Raw genomic sequence first — 17,457 nt, 5'->3', positions numbered from 1 at the left:
GTTTTCCAATAATTCAATTACAGAAGGGGGAGGAGAGAATTGGGACATTTTGTGGCATCCGGTAGCATAGGTATGCCAAATGCAAAGGCAATATATACCTGACTCATACCACAACCAGCACAGAACAAATAATGTTAATGACAATCGTATACCTGGTTTTGTTTGTAAGTCTTTTGGCTTTGTGGTTGCTTAAGAGTTGCTTTGTGGTTGCTTAAGAAACATGATTTTTTACACCTAATTACATGTTTGCACAATTGTATATATTTAAGTGATACTGCAATACATTTAAATCAGGAATCTATAAGAATTGTTAGGAATCTATAGGAATATAGAATTAGGAATATTATTAGGAATATTAGAAATCTATAAGAATTGTTTCCTCTTTGTTAAGGATCCAGATATTACTCAATTTTGAAGAAAGTTGTCCCAAACTCTACTCATGAACATACATGGGCAGGACTGGAAATAGGTAAGGATGGAAGGGTATTCCTAGAAAGAGAAACAGCATGAGGAAGGGTATCAACATGGGAAAGTATGTGAAGTGCTCAGAGACTGGCAAGGGATCATCGTGGGAAATATGGAAAGGCAGGGTGGAAGCCAAACCTCAGAGGCTCTTGATTACCAAAGTAATAAACGGGGGGATATTCTGTCAGTAATCACAACTACTGAAGACTTCTGAGCAGTTACTGATAAGATGAAAGCTGTCACTCACGAGGATTCATTTAGATGAAGGGCAGAAAGTGTGTGAGTAGGAAGTCCAGGTAGGAAGGAATTACAACTACTGAGCCCACACGCCACAATTACTGAAGCCCGCAAGCCCTAGAGCCCGTGCTCTGCATCACAAGAAGCCACCGCAATGAGAAGCCCACACACTGCAACAGAGAGCAGCCCCCGCTCACCGCAACTAGACAAAGCCTGCACACAGCAACGAAGACCCAATGCAGCCAATTAATTAATTAAATTAAAAAGTGCACCAAGAGAAGAAACTTACTCAAAGGTTTATTTTCCCAAATGTCCAAAGAAACTTACTCAAAGGTTTATTTTCCCAAATGTCCAAAGTGCACATATAAAGGATCTGGAAGCACACACCATGCTTTTTTTTTTTTAAACAGAGTCTGACAGCCCTTTCCTTGGCTTTACTGAGAAGCAGGCTCAATGACCCTGCACTACTCTCACACCACAGCTGCCTAGCCCAGAGAAGAGTGAGCACTTGACCGAAAGGTAGCCCAATATTCACCTACCAAAGACCTATGAATCCACAGCCTGGGGAAAAAGCTGAGATGGGCAGGTGATTTGTCTGATTTTGGAAAACGAATTAAGGGTTTGAGGCAGAGAGGGGTTTGAGCTGAACTTAAAAGCTCTAGGAATGAGGAAACCAAAGGCTGGATGGAAGTCACTGAGGCAATGTCATGCAGCTCCAGAACCAAAGGCACCAGTCTTGGTTCCTGACACACCAGCTTTAAAGAGTTTGAGCCTTGGGCTTCCTCTGAGTCTTCTGCGATAATGATGCCTTCTTTGCAAGAGCTGGTTTGAGGAGTATCACTCCCTAGCCCATAAAGAGCCCCACCTAAAAACAGAAGTATTCTTCACACACTTATCATGTCAGATATTTACTATACCTATCAGCACAGATGCCAATTTATTTTTAAGAGAATGATATATAAACGTTAAATATCACATTAGAGAAACAGCTAGGAAGGAAGAAAAAAACAACTTATGGACGTTTTACGCCCAAGAAAGTTGAAGGATGTGTCTTTTATAAAATCTCAATACTGAAACTGTAAAGGTAGACTGCATTAAAGTATGAAACAATCTTGGATCTATATTATATAATCCAATATTAGCAGAAGAAATGCGTTCAAAGAGTACTTTTAATAACTCAAGTGGTCTGGCTGACTGCTCCAATTTAAGACATATACATCAAGTTTTAGAAACTTTATAGTAAACTAAACTGTGAAAATGCAACAAATGTAAATGCCATATACATTACTAAAAAGCAACTTTTCTTCAATCACAGACTACTTATATGGGAAACACATGACAAGTAATTATACCTCTATATTTGTACTCAAAACGTTCTATCAAATAAGGTGACTTTCTTGGTTGCAAACTTATCCACATAATATTTAACGATTAAAACTGTCATAAAATCTAAATACCTAATCTTAACTTTCAGAATCCAGATGAAACCATTATACCAAATTATTTTTTAGAATACCATATGATTCTTAAAATACTAAAGTCCAACTCTCAACTTATTCCCCCATGTACTTGGATCCATTCTAAAAATTCCTCATGGCATTTGCTATCTTTATTCAGAAAAAATAAGTTGCATATCTGACAGACTCATCATCTTTGAATTTTCTAATGTTTCTGTTTTTTAAAATAACATTTGTCCACAACGAACAAAAACATCCACACACCCCCCCCCCAAACAAATTCAAAATCTACACAAGTCTGTGAATTATAAAGCCTAAGTTCAGCTGACTCTCAAAAGGTAGCCACTAGGAAGCGTCTGTTCAGAGTTTCATATTTTTCAGAATCACTCTTCGTATACTTCTTAGATTAGAGCTTAAGCTATTTCAGATGTGACTGCTAAAACTACAATGGGCTACATTTGTTGACTGATAACTTTTCAGGAAGTTTGTTCTGAAATTATACTAAGCATCACTATGTGCACAGTGTAAGTTACTGGGGAGCTCATTACTTATTCTCTGCTCTGAAAGTTTTTTAATAGCTTTTGGCAAAAAGCAATAAAATTCAACTTGACGTATAAAATGCAATCATCCGAAGCAAAGTTAAAATGATCTACCACAAAGGCTTACTAAGACAAACAGCAGAGTGGAAGAAACCCAGAACCCATTGTTTTATACTTAAACTTATAACTAAACAAGCCAAAATAACCATATTGTTTTTATCTAATAGTAAAATGCTTAAAGAATACTTTCTCTAATGAATTTCCTCTTCCCAAAGATTTTTCCATTCCCAGATACCTAAATGCAGGCCATAGGGCTGGCATTCCATAAATATTTGTTGAATGAATTTACACATTTCATAAGAACCAGATGTCATAGCTAACTTAAAGTAAGCCCAACCAACTAATGATACTATGATGAAAGCAGAAGTTATAGAACATTCATGCTATATTTAATCACATTTTGTAGGTCCCTGTCAGTAAATATTAATGTGACGGATAGTTTTCTAAGATCAGAATTCCCTTTTAAGGGCAGTGGAAAATGTGTTGTATGTGCATATAGATTAGGAGAGCTGAGACTGTATACAGATAGCAATGGCTATAAACTTGCTCCGAATTTGCAACCGTCTTTTACTTACTTCTAACAAAGGAATTTCATCATGAACTTTACCAGATGAAAATGTCCATAAAAACATTATTATAAGGTCACATTCACCCTGACCTGAATAATCATATCATCACAAGAAGCAACCCACTGTAAAAATTCTTACTAAATACACAGAAGATTCATTATCACTAATTACAGTTTTTGATCACTTTCCAGGAAGCGCATGTTCCAGGAAGCGCATGTTTCCGTGCAAGAAAACATCAAATAGTTTTTTCTCAAAATGCACCTACAAAAACAAGGTTCCAGATTAACATCAGAAGTTGACTATATAATACTAAGTGGGTAGGCATTATATATGTGTGTACATACATGTGAATGTATAAAACATAATGAGTGCTCACTTCGTGCAAGGCACTTTTTTAAATACTTTATTAATAAGGTTATGGGAGGCTTCATGAATGTGGCAAAGACCGGGTAAGTCTTGAAAAGTGCTTACGAAATGGATAAATGGAAAAGATCCAGGAGGATCACCTCTAGGTCTTTGCTTCTCGAAGTATGGACTGGACTGTGGGTCTGCAGCCAAGGCATCCCCTCTGAGCTTGTGAGGAATGCAGAAACTCAGGCCCCATCCCAGACCTACTGAATGAGAACCCATTTAAAAGATGCCAACTTATTTCTATGTGTATTAAAAAGTTTAAGAAGAGCTGCTTTAGGAAAACGAGGTGAGCACATATGGAGCAGCAAGAACATACAACTGTGGAAAAAACCAACTTCGGAGCAGGAATGTAAAGGATAAGAGAGAATGTAATGCGAGAGATACTTTGAAAATCACTGTGTTTTTTTTTTTTTATCTTTTGCATGTACATGAATAAGGGGAAAGAGGCAGACAGAGTACCTTAGTGTCATCTAGATACAAATGGATGAACACAAGTGGTGTACTCTCCAGACGTCACATGGCAAGACTGTAACCCTGGCAGCCACAAGGGACCCAGTGGCCTAGGAGCAAACTGCAGAAGGCAGATGGGGATAAAGGAGGCAGGGAGTCACCTCTATCCTGATCTCCTCTTTGGGCCAAAGTTTCAGGGGTGAATGGTACGTGAGAGAGGATGAGGAGATGGCTAAAGGCAAAGGGGCCTATTTGGGATCCTGGGAGAAGAAAGTCGCCTGGGCAGCAACACATCCACGCAGCCTGGCGGAGACGTGCAGTTCTGCCGAGAGAACACCTGAGCTCATCTCCCCCAGCACCGTGGCACCGCCCCAGAATCGATGCAACTCAGAACCTGCAACGTGCTTGAGGGGCTGCAGAAAGCAGAGCACTCAGGGGGCTAAGAGCCTCCCTTCTCAACCTAAGCAGAGACCACGTGAGCAAAGGGTGGAGGGAGGCAAAAAAACAGCACAGGAATAAATAAGTTCAGTGCTGCTGGATGATAAGAAGTAAGGCAGGGAAATAACTAAAATATTTAGAAAATAAAGTCAATGGAGATTTTGACTAATGCGGTGTGAAGACAAATAAGAAGTCAAGGACTGGTGGTGCTGGGAGCTTAAGAAGAAGAAAACAGGAAGAAGGAGAAAGTGCAAATAAGTGGGTGAGAGATGATGCCTTCAATTTTGGAACACCATGTTAGGTAAATGAGAAATAAACCTGCCCTCCACCCTCCACCCACAGGACTGAAAGGAAAACTGCAGCCAGTCCAGGGTGCCCGGGATTCACACAGGCCACGTGTTGGTTAATATATGCTCACAAAAAAAATTACAAGAGGATACAATTTACTTACCATGAGATACAGTCAAGACCCTACAAGTAGCTGAACAGCAAGATTTTTTTTTTCAAAAAATCTATTTTTTGCAAAGAGATTATGAAGTAAGTGTAGTATTGATCAAAGTTACTTTTTAAAAAAGATAGAAAATACAATAAACTATTTTTAAAAGATTAGAAATAGTTTCTAGAAATAAAAATGTCAGCATTAAAAATAAAGACTCAATTATGTTAAAAGGCACATTGGTTGATTACTGAAGAGAGAAGGTAATTAGGACATATCTAAGTAGCACACAAAAAATAGGGAGATAAAAAGCAGGAGAGAGGAGAGAGGTTGAGAGAGAGAAGTTAGAATGAGAAGCCCAAACTAATTATAAAAGAAACTCCAGTGGAGAGAGAAAAGTCACAAGATACTACCTCTTTAAAAAAATATATTGATGTGTGTTCCATGAGTGTCTGTGATATTTCCCAATACTTCTGTACCACTGGAAAAGTCCACAACTTTAAAATAAAAAGCAGTTTAAAGACTGAATGGAAGGTGAAAAAGATGGGAATGCAGCCTAATATTTTGAAAAGATTAGATGACAAAATGTGGGATGAAAAATTATTTAAGGAGGGTACGAACAGTTTTGTCTGGATTTTATTGCTTTTAATGCTGGGCATGTCTTGAGAATGCTTACGGAGCAGGACACAGGAGTCTTTAAAGAAGCGTGAAGATGGTAGAGAGAATCATGGAGGATGGGAAGGTCCTGAGGGTAAGAAGGGATGAAGGAGTGGGGGTGAGTACAGAGCGCTGGCCTAGAGTTGGGGGGGGCACCTTCTCATCAGTTCCAGCAACTCAACTGACCGGCATCGCCGCTTTGTACTGTCACAACACATCTCTTGCAGGCATGTCTTGACATGGTTGCTGATGACACTGACGTGCTCAGTTTGTGAAAACTAAGTGGATCAGTTTTCAAACTGCACAGAAATATGTTATGCTTCAAAAGATTAGCTTCAGAACTACCGATCAGAAGGCAGTTTTCTTCTAACTCCTATCATATTATATTAATCTTAAATGTGGTTTCCTTACAGGTTGCATGCTTCTTAAATACATGAAACGCTATCAAATAAAAGGCACAGGCCCAAACAAGAAAAAATATAATGTACATTAGATAAGTATATTACCAGAAAAAAAAAAAGAATCTGGAGGGTACCTTAGAAAGGCAAGGTAAACAGAGGAATTCCAGGTAATTCAAGGCTAAGCCTTAAGTGACTCTTCTGAAAAATTATTAAAAGGCATAAATACTGTCACAGATTCAATGCTTGTTTCTATTTCAAGGTTACGACCACTTTTCAAGAGATGTTGCTTCTCTTTTAAAAGTAAATTCATTGTAATTCTGGAGTTTTATTAGTAATCTCTTTGAGTTATCAGTACAAGGAGTTTCAGAAAAGTTTTAAAATTTGTAGGAAATAATCATAAGCTCCCCTGATAAATGGCACATTCATTTGAGTCAACTCAATGTTTCGTAACTTATATCAACAGCTGTGTTTTATTTTCAAGAAAGATAAAAGGAAAGTTTGCAGGAAATTACTGCATTTATTCTAAAAATGGGTAATAAAATGGAGAGAAATTACTTTTAAATCATTTGTAAAGTTTTCAAATTACTCAAAATTCATGCTCTATAGAATTCTTAACCTAGCACAGATATTTACCTGGTCTATTCCCAGTGGGGAGTCTGTTAACAGAAATCCAAGCCCCAGAAGGAAGCTGTGGTGGGGTCAGAAACTAGTAATTACAATTGATTTTATACTTCTTGAAATCTTTGCTATGTGCACACCCTCTGCTAAGAAGAGCCAACTAAAGGATTTAATGTCTATGACCATAAATGGATCTACCCACAAGGAGGCAGGGAGGGAGGGCTGATCGCAAAGAGTCTCTAAAGTATTTATATTAACAGCTTATATTTAATAAAAACTTGTGCCAGGTACAACTGCTCTAAGTACTGTAGATACATTAGCTTACCTTGTCCCCAGCCCTATAGGGTAGGTACATTTATTATCTGGAATTTATAGAAAACTGACGCTTAAAGAACTGGATAACTTGCCCAAGGTCTTAAGGAAAACATTTTACAGCCCAAGTTCCTTATACGTGGGAAAAGTAAGGAAACTAAACTATAGATGGCAAAGTCTCCTCTAGATTGCAGGTTTCTGTATAATACAGAGCTTACAACCAATCAGGATCCAAAAGTCTGCTCAGAAATACACGAAGGGGTTTCCCTGGCAGTCCAGTGGTTAAGACTCCGCGCTCCCACTGCAGGAGGTGCGGGTTGGATCACTGGTCAGGGAGCTAAGATCCCGCATGCCGCGAGGCACGGCCAAAAAAAAAAAAAGAGAGAGAGAAGTACATGATGGCAATGGAAAGATCCTTAACTGCTTAATTTCTGAGAGGCATGCTACCTACACCCTCATCCCACAAGATCAACAATGCACACTCCGATATTACAGCTCATGTCCCCGGGTATCTGTTTATACCACTTCTTCCCCATTTTCCCTTACAAGGAGTTATCTTTATGCACACATTTTCTTTCCCTAGGTAGTCTGTAAACTCTCCTAAGGATTTAGTAAACTTAAGACATAACTGGATACCAAAAACATGAAAGACACTTTACAAATGCCACCAATGACAAGTCTCACCACACAAGGACAGGCAAGGACCTCCCTGGTGGGGCAGTGGTTAAGAATCCGCCTGCCAATGCAGGGGACACGGGTTCGAGCCCTGGTCCGGGAAGATCCCACGTGCCGCGGAGCAACTAGGCCCATGCGCCACAACTACTGAGGCTGCGCACCAGAACTACTTATCCTGCACGCTGCAACTACTGAAGCCCACGTGCTACAACTACTGAAGCCCGCACGCCTAGAGCCCATGCTCCGCAACAAGAGAAGCCACCACGATGAGAAGCCCACATACCACAACGAACAGTAGCCCCGGCTTGCTGCAACTCGAAAAGCCCATGCGCAGCAACAAAGACCCAACATAGCCAAAAATATAAATAAATAAATTTATTTTTAAAAAAAAGGACAGGCAAGACATAAACAGACCATGGTGAGCTTCTGAGTGCCCTGCTGACTCCAGAAAGCCAGAGTTACACATAATCGCATCACCCTGTAGGACAGATATGGTTGTGAGAATATATTTAATGCCTTGTTATTAAGAAAGCATTCAAAACAACAAAGCATTCAAATAACATGTGGAGTAGCAATGTAACAATCCTGTTAAAAACAATGTGTTCAGAATATACAAATACAAAAATCACGTTTCACTCCACCACTTAATTTACCACGAGTCAAAATATTTTTCTGATCATGCAGCAAGAATTTGTTCCTCCAAATTAATTTTATTTTATAGAACTCTGTTAGGAATAATGTAGTAGGCTTTAGTTACTCTAAGTAGCAAGCTAAGAAACATATAAATGGGGATACAATGGGCCTAAATTTACTAAAATTACCCAAAGCCCAAGGAAAATGTAGCAACTTTTTCCCTTTAAAAGACTATTACTCAAGGGGCTTCCCTGGTGGCACAGTGGTTAAGAGTCTGCCTGCCAATGCAGGGGACACGGGTTAGAGCCCTGGTCCGGGAAGATCCCACATGCCGCGGAGCAACTAAGCCCGTGCGACACAACTACTGAGCCTGTGCTCTAGAACCTGCGAGCCACAACTACTGAGCCTGCGTGCCACAACTACTGAGGCCCGTGTGCCTGGAGCCTGTGCTCTGCAACAAGAGAAGCCACCGCCATGAGAAGCCCGTGCACTGCAATGAAGAGCAGCCCCCGCTCGCTGCAACTAGAGAAAGCCTGTGCATAGCAGCGAAGACCCAACGCAGCCAACAATAAAAAATTAAATAAATTTAAAAAAACAAAAATAAAAAAAGACTATTACTCGAAATTAATCATTTAATTAGTCACTCATTTAATTACCATTTATGAAAAGACTAGTACGTGCCACGTCATTAGGTGATAAACAAGTTGGACAGGATTCGTGCTCTGACGAGCCAATCCCCATGGAGAGATGCAACAGACAATCAAAAAGTAAACGCACAAGATGATTTCAAAACGGTCTAATTTGGAAGGGAGAGCAAAGAAGACTAATTTAGACTGGATGGTCAGGAAAAACTTCACTGAAGAGGAGGCAAACAAAGGAAAGTCTTATTCGTTCACACTAATCCTCAAGTGAAATACCATGAGTTCAATAAGAAACACCAGAAACTGGTGGTTTTGCTATTACCATAACAGTCACATAAATTATAAGGGACCAAAGAATATAAAAGTACCATCGTTATGCATTCCCTAAATTTATACATGAGGTATCAATGAGGGTATCTGGAAGTAGGGTGTTGCCACAACAAACACTAAAAATGTGGAAATGGCTTTAGAATTAAGCAATGGGTAGAAGCTGAAAGAATTTTGAGGACCATGATAGAAAAAGCCTAGATTGCCTTGACACGCTGTTAAAAACACAGATGTTAACGGCTCCCCTGGTGAGAGCTCAAAAGAAAGTGAGGAACATGGCAGAGAAAACTAAATACGGTCATGAACAGACTGTTGGTAGATATGTGGACTTTACATGTGCTGCTGGTGAGGACTTGGGATGGAAAGGAGGAACATATTATTAGAAACTAGAGGAAAGAGGATCCTTGTTATTTTGTGGCAAAGCATAAGTGAATTATGTCCTGCAGTTATGTGGAAAGCAGAACTTGTAAACTATAAATCTGAATATTTAGACAAGGAGATTTCCAAGCAAACTGTTGAAGTCGTGGCCTGATTTTTTCTTATCGGTTATAGTAAAATGGGAGAGGAAAAGATAAATTAAAAGAGTACCTAATGCGGTGGTGGTGGTGTGATGAATTGGGAGATTGGGATAGACATATATACACTAATATGTATAAAACAGATAACTAATAAGAACCTGCTGTATAAAAAATAAAACTCAAAAAAAAAAGGGTACAAAATGAAAGAATTCTGTCAGATCACCATCATACAGGCAAGAAACAGGCTGATAACATTACTCTGCTGCAAACATGTGCTACCTTTGATTGAAAAGGAAGGATGACTTGAAGGGCAGAGTCCAGAGGCCAGAAACTCAAGCAGCGTCACCAAGACTATTCGTAGGCCTTGAAACCTAAAGTAGTTTGGAAAGTGCACAGGACTGAATACTCACTCCTTTTTCTTTCCACTTTCTCCCTTTCTGAACGAGAATGACTGTAACTGGTATCCTATGCCGGCTCTATCACTGTGCCCTCCTACTGTATTCTAGGAGCAGGTAATGTGTTTCCTAGCTTCACAGGTTCACAGAGAGAAAGAAATTTGGTCCCAGTATGGATTACATGGAGAATCTCACCCATACCAGAGTTAGATTCTGAGATCTGGATGAGATTTTGGATGTTGAGTTGATGCTGTAAGGGGATGAGACTTTGGGAGATGTTGGGACAGGATAAGTGCATTTTCCATGAGGGCAGACTAAAGTAGACAGAACAATAGCCCCCAAAGATGCCCATGCCCCCAGTCCCTGGAACCTGTGAGCATGTTATCCTACACGGCCAAGGAACTTTGCGGATGTGATTAAGATAAGGATCCTGAGATGAGTCTGTTATCCTGGATTATCTGGGTGTGCCCAACTTAATGACAAAGGCCCTTAGAAGTGAAGGAGGGAGACAGGAGAGTAATGCTACATGAGAAAGACGCCACTAGCCATTGCTAGCTTTGAAGATGAAGAGGCCAGGAGACAATGAAAGCAGGTAGCTTCCAGACCAGGGGTCCCCAACCCCCAGGCCGCAGACCGAGAGCGGTCTGAGGCCTGTCAGGAACCCGGCCACAGCAGGAGGTGAGCGGCAGGCAAGCCAGTGAAGCTCCACCTGCCGCTCCCCACAGCTCACGTTACCGCCTGAATCACCTCCCTGCCGCCCCGCAACGCCCATGCAAAAACTGTCTTCCACAAGACCGGTCCCTGGTTCCAAAGAGGTTGGGGACCGCTGCTCTAGACAGAGGTTGGAAAAAGCAAATATACGGATTCTCTTCTACAACCTGCAAAAGAAAAGCGGCCCGGCTGACACCTTGATTTTAGCTTGGTGTAACCTTCTGACCTGCAGAAACGTAAAGTTAATAAATTGTGTATCGTTTTAAGCCACTAAGTTATGGTAACGAACATTTCGTTTTTAAATTATTTTTGCCCCATTTCTGTTAAGATTTTTAACCCTATTTCTGTTAAAGTTTTTAATTAGTATTTAACAAATGACGACAGAAAGCAGCCTAAGCGCTCCAAGATTAGGTGCAGTTGACCTTAGCTCATTCAACTCAAATGCCATCCGGGATCTGAGCTTCAGCAATGTCACACTCCGGGAAGTCAGACATTGGGTAACTGCGTGCCAGAACATGTGACCAAGAAATTTATGCGTCCTAGAAATGTGACAGATACATCAGGTCCTCCCATGTGAATCTGTGGTATCTTGAATTTTCCAAGGCAGAGAGAAATGCATAAGAAAATACAAATTAAGATCGTGGTAGGATACTCAATTTTTGTCTTAAAAATTACAGTGATCTTTTTCAGGTTTGAGTAACATCTTCGACTAAATCCTATAATGTAGGTATTGTATTTCCTATCATTGATAAGTTAACAAGATTCATGCTCTTTATAGCTAAGAGGCCAAAAATAAAGAGTAAAAAAACCTGAGATCTATCCTTACCAAAAGAAATTATTTTAAGGACTGACACTACGCTATAACACTATAACAACATAGAAGACCCTCCTCCAATGAATAGCCATTGTCATTTTCTTGAATTTATCTAACCTGTCAAATAAATATAACGACTGTGAAAAGTTCTTATAAATATGAAAAAAAATCTTAAACCAAACAACTTACTTTTAGATACCGCACGCTTACTTTGGTTGTCATTTACTTTTACTGTTCCCTTTTTGTTTACATTCCCATCAATACTGAAAATGGCAAAGTATAAGGTTTATATTCTAGGTAAATCCTAATCCTACACAAGATGCTAACATAACTAAGAACTAAATATGCTCATGACAAGAGGAAAGGGTTGTTACGATGACCTACAAAGATCCTGCCCCTGTAGTCTCACGCTAGTGCGGGAAGCAGGCGGGGCATAAAGCTAATTCACACTAGAAACCAGAGTGCAAATGTGCTCCGCCATATGCCAACTATTCCTGTTTGGAGAAGAACGGTGCCCTGAGGAAAAGAGTATGAGGCTAGAGGGAAGCCAGGTCCAGGAGAAAGTTTTTATGCTGCAGTCAATGGAGAAGTCAAGAATGGTTTTCCGAGCAAGGCATTAGCATGATACCTACTGCAGGCTAGAGGCAAAGACCAGAAGCAGGAAAGTCTACTGGAACTAGGCTGCCAGAGGCAGAGGAGAACTTGAACTATGAAAGTGAGAAGGAAAAACAAAAGATACAGAAAAACCAGCACTTTCAAAACATACGTTAACACCACCTGTGGCTTCTAGTAAAGTAATTGCTAATACAAAGTAGGTGAGCGAGAGAGAAGCACATAACCCCTGTAGAAATACCATATCCATTCACTCACTCAAGGAAAGGGGCTTTCTGACATCTAAGGTCCTGAGCCAACTCTAAGGAAACGGCTAAAGCAATGCAAAATCAAAAGTTCTGCAATGCCAGAATTTCTCAACTAGGGAAGTCACGGGGCAAGTTTAAAGAAAGCCAAAAACATGAACGGTTTAGTTTCTCCAATAGCTGGAGGGTGGTAGCGATGTAAAAATATTCACCAAGCAGAAGAGATCCAGTCCCTCACCTCATTTTAAGAAGTTAAAGAGATAAAGGGTATGGATTTGTATTTGTTTGTTTGTGGGGATGAGTTCAGTGGAGGGAAGGATAATGGGTGGAGGGAAGGATAATGGGAGGAGTAAAGGAGAATACAAGCGCAAAACTTCAAAGTGAAGGGACTTCCCTGGTGGCGCAGTGGTTAAGAATCCGCCTGCCAATGCAGGGGACATGGGTTCGAGCCCCGGTCCGGGAAAATCCCATATGCCGCGGAGCACCTAAGCCCCTGCACCACAACTACTGAGCCTGTGGTCTAAAGCCCGTGAGCCATAACTACTGAGCCCGCATGCCACAACTACTGAGCCCGCTTGCCACAACTACTGAAGCCCGCACACCTAGAGCCCGAGCTCCGCAACGAGAAGCCCTGCAGTGAGAAGCCTGTGCACCACGACAGAGTAGCCCCCGTTTGCCGCAACTAGAGAAAGCCCACGCATAGCAACGAAGACCCAATGCAACCATAAATAAATTAATTAATTAAATAAATTTCAAAAACTAGAAAAAGAAACTCCAGAGTGAAATAATTTAAGAACAATTAATTCATAAAAATTTTACTTGTATGTACCCTACCCTCATATATCTTTGAAAATTACCGTAAGATATTTAATAAGTACCCATATGTACAATGTAGTCTCACTGAAACAACCACCTAGGCCTAATGCTATACCCTTAAAAGGATAAGTTGTAACATCCTCAAAGATATAACAATAAATGTTTTCTCTTGAGACAATCAGCCATATACAATGGAAAGAAAACTTTAATTATTAAAATAAGTTTCATTATTTAGGATTATTAGTCTAATACTAAAGCCTGAAAGCTAAATCTTTAGAACCACTCAAACCCTGACCTGATTTCCTTTAGGTCAAGGATTAGACTAGGTCCTCTTTTTTTTTTTAAGGCCTAATTCACTGCTCCTAATAAGGATAGTGAAATATCTCTGAGTTAAAAAAAAAAAAAAATATATATATATATATATACACACACACACACACAATATATATATACACATATATCTACATATATAGTATATATACACATATATGTATAAAATAGACATCCAGTGCCCAAATCTTTGTATGTGTCTTATACCCGAATCTCTCAACCCAATGTCTAAAATGACAACACATGCCTTAAGAAAAATGAAATACAATGAACTATTTACTATACCATCTTAAATGTGCTGTATACCTTAAATGAAAAAAAATCATTTGATTAGAAAAAAAAATAAGTGAAGAGGAAGGAAAATCTGATGTAAACAGAATTGACATTGGTTATAGGTTACCTAGAGACCATTTTACATTTCACATTTCAACTGATTCAGTTGCCGTGTTTTACATGGACTGATTTCACTGAGCTCCTTACACGTATAACTTTAAACCCCCAAAAAGGAACCAAAGGTCAACCCTCCACTGCTAAAGTCAAACTAGGAAAAAGAAAAATGTTTTCAAACATTCCAAGAATAAGCCAACATTCTGTTTATAGGAACTAGAATGCTGGAACTCTGGGCAAAAGGGTAGAGCAGAATGGGAGTAAGACAGACAAAGAGGATGACTGCTGGGCCAACAAGACAGGGATGCTGTGATGGGAATTTCTACAGAGAAAAGGCGTAGGGAACAGCAAGAGACTAAAGCTAGAAAAGAGAGCTGAAGAAATTCAGTTACCTGAAGATTTTTAAATCACTGTGAAAGCTTTCTAATGTTATTGGTATGGAGAAAGAAAAATTCCCTAACTTCAGAAAATCGCAACTCTGCTACACCTTTCTCACGGCTCGCACTATAGTTCGTGGTAGAGATGCAACTTTGGGTTCTATGTTACACATTGAAGTATATTTAATTGTTAGTCTAGAACAGTGATTCTCAGTCAAGATTAAATTTTGCCCCCAGGGGACGTTTGGGGGATATCTGGAGACTTTTCTGGGTCACGAGTGGATGGGGGCTGCTCCTGGCATCTAAAAGGTGGGTGCCAAAGATTCTGCTTAACATCCTACAATGCACAAGACAGCCCGCACAACAAAGAATTATTCCACCCAAAACATCAACAGTGCTGAAGTTGAGAAACACTGATCTCTTCTGAATATAAGCAAAAGCCAACTTGTCAGACCTTGATCCTAGGCCATCTCTCTCTAACAGACATCTATGTAAAGCATAAAACACCACCAGAGGACTCATTTTCCAATGCTTTGAACATGGTGGATGGCTGACTCAAACTCAGAGTCACACAACACACCGAAATAATATAACAGAGCAGGAGTGCAGAAACTGCAGGAAAAGAACTTTTCAACCCTTTTTTCCATTTTTATCGCAAGCACATTGAATTCGGAAGAGGAGGACCTACACGTTTCCATACAAAGGTGTGTCTCTTCTGTGCTCAATACGCTAAAATACACTGACTTCCTCAAAAGACAATATTTCTCATTAATGTAAAAACCTAAGTAAACAGTATTAACTGAGAAAGATTTACGTTGGGGCGCGGGGGTGCAGAAAACCACCAGGTCTTTAAAATGCAAAGTTATTTCACAGTTACTTGCAGAATGACTCAGATCATTATTACTTTTAGTCATGCCAAGTTTGCTGCTTCTAAGCCTACTAGTAATGGAGAAAAAACCCACCATTTTTCCTGCAGTCATTAAACCAATGAAACAGAAGCTTACCGAAAACAGGTTTGTGCGATAGTATTTGTTTTATTGTAACTGTTACAAAAATAAAAGCAGTCGCTGCCAGTGCAAACAGAGATTCTGAGAAATCTTTCACCTACTTCACTGCCTACAGGGTGTGTGTTTGGGGGGTACGGGGATGCAAACAAAAGAAAACCCTAACTCACACATCAACAAATCTTAAGCTGCGGGTATTTTCCTAATGCATCCCTTAATCAAAATCCTGGCTCACTCTTTTTACGTTCCCTCCCTTCAAACAACTGCAAAAGACCTCCACAGAGCGTTTCACCAGGACTACAATACTAAGAACAAATCAGAGCCTTGCGTGTACCTGGCAAATCTCATTCATCTGAAGCCGTGGCAGCAGAAAAGAGAATCCTGTTGTCCAATGTGACCCACTCACACCTTTCACAACGGTTTTCACCGCTCGAGTATCATTTTTGAAGCCAGTGTGACCTAACTTTGATGGTTTCCATGTCCCCACCGTAATAAAAATCCAGCGTCCAGCATAGCCTACTTCCTTACGCAAGATAAATATAATCAGTGCTCCCCCAACACTTACTGAGTCGCCACAGGAAGTTCAACAGAAAAACACAATTCAACCCTACGGAGACCCCGCAAAAGGTGCACTGATTTCACAAAACGTGGCACTCGTGACATGAGGAAACCACAACCGCGATACGACACCTTGTAGAAAGGGTTTTCGCGCGGGGGAGGGGTGGAGGGTGGGATGTGCTTTTACTTCCTTGTAGCCAGTGCCCTTTCATCTTCACAAAGCTGAGCTAACTTCAGAGAAAAGGGGCTCCTCGCGATCCGCTCCTCGGCTCCTGGCGGGATCCACACCGAGGCACGCGAGTGAAGCCCCTGCTCCGCCGCGGGCGAGTTTCCCCCAGCCAAGGGAACAGAGAGGAAGGGGACCGGGGAGAGGGGCACCCGCCTCGGCTCTGCGCCGCGCCGCACAAGCTCACGCTCCGAAAGCATCCTCAAGCGCTACAAGACGAGCCCTCCGCCGCTTTGGCACGTCCCCTCCGGGCTTCCCAGTGCCGAGGAGCCCGCGCCCAGCACACCCGCCAGGCTCCCTGGCCCCAGGCCGGCTGGGGGCCCCCGTCCGCCAACCCGGCCCGGCCGCCCTTACCGAGCAGCAGCAGCTTGACCTCGCGCGCCGCCTTCTCGCCATCCTCGCGGAGGTTCCGGTCGATCATCTTACTCCGCTCCACCGCCGCCTTGTCCTCGGCGCTCAGCGTACAGCCCATTGTGCCAGGAGCGAGAGCTGGCCGCCGCTCCCTTCAAGTCCGGCGCGCTGCCTTGAAACACAGGTGAATTCTTTCTTCCTGGATGCCGGCGTTCGAATTCCTCCCGACGCCGGCCACACCACCCCCACCCACTTCCGAAACGGACCTAGGGAAGCGCTGTCTGCAAAGGAGCTTAGCAGCACCGCGCAGCTCTTGCCTACGGCCGGGCTCCGCGCCTCGCCTCCCTCCGCGGCCCCGAAGTCTTGCGTTTCCAGGCTCTGGGTACAGCCACCGGTGGCCTCCTGCTGGTGGCCGCGCCGCAACCTCCAGAAGCCCGGCGCTGCTCGGCGTCCGCGCGCCGCCGCGGCCCCGCCCCTGCTCGCCCCTCCCGCCGCCCCGCGACCACTCCCAGAGCGCGCGCCCGAACACGAGCCCTCGGACATTACCCCTCTCGGACGGGTGCGCGCGCCCACGCTGCCGCGGACGCCGGCGCTCCACAGCCCCAGAGGGCCGGCGACCGCGCGCGCCCTTGGGGAGCGCCCCCGAAAGGCCGAACGTCGCGGCGAGGTCCCCTACCTTAATTCCTCCGCGGGAGTGTGATAATTTCTTCCCGTTTACTCACACCCAGGGATGTGTTCGGACCTGCCCCTTAGGGGTGCGGGTGGGAGAGCTGCCAAAGTTGGAAAC

General features: G+C 42.1%; 1 protein-coding gene across 2 annotated transcripts in view; it reads right to left on the bottom strand.

Moving 5' to 3' along the window:
- Window positions 1-17,047, bottom strand: part of GNAI1 (G protein subunit alpha i1) — an 88,068-nt gene extending 71,021 nt beyond the window's left edge. Inside the window, exons 1-2 of one of the 2 annotated variants that reach the window (XM_082846656.1) lie at window positions 16,937-17,047; window positions 16,674-16,842 (exon numbers count right to left, since the gene is read on the bottom strand). In XM_082846656.1, the coding sequence (XP_082702782.1) occupies window positions 16,674-16,791 (118 nt within the window). In that variant the 5' untranslated portion in view covers window positions 16,792-16,842; window positions 16,937-17,047. Of the gene's footprint in view, window positions 1-16,673 lie in introns of both variants that reach the window. The other variant, XM_082846655.1, reaches the window with a different exon arrangement.
- Between the last annotated feature and the right edge of the window lie 410 nt (window positions 17,048-17,457).

The sequence above is a fragment of the Leucopleurus acutus genome (assembly GCF_964270905.1).
Source record: "Leucopleurus acutus genome assembly, chromosome: 9".
In the NCBI taxonomy this organism is placed as follows: domain Eukaryota; kingdom Metazoa; phylum Chordata; class Mammalia; order Artiodactyla; family Delphinidae; genus Leucopleurus; species Leucopleurus acutus.
This window is presented reverse-complemented; position numbering and strand designations above follow the sequence as displayed.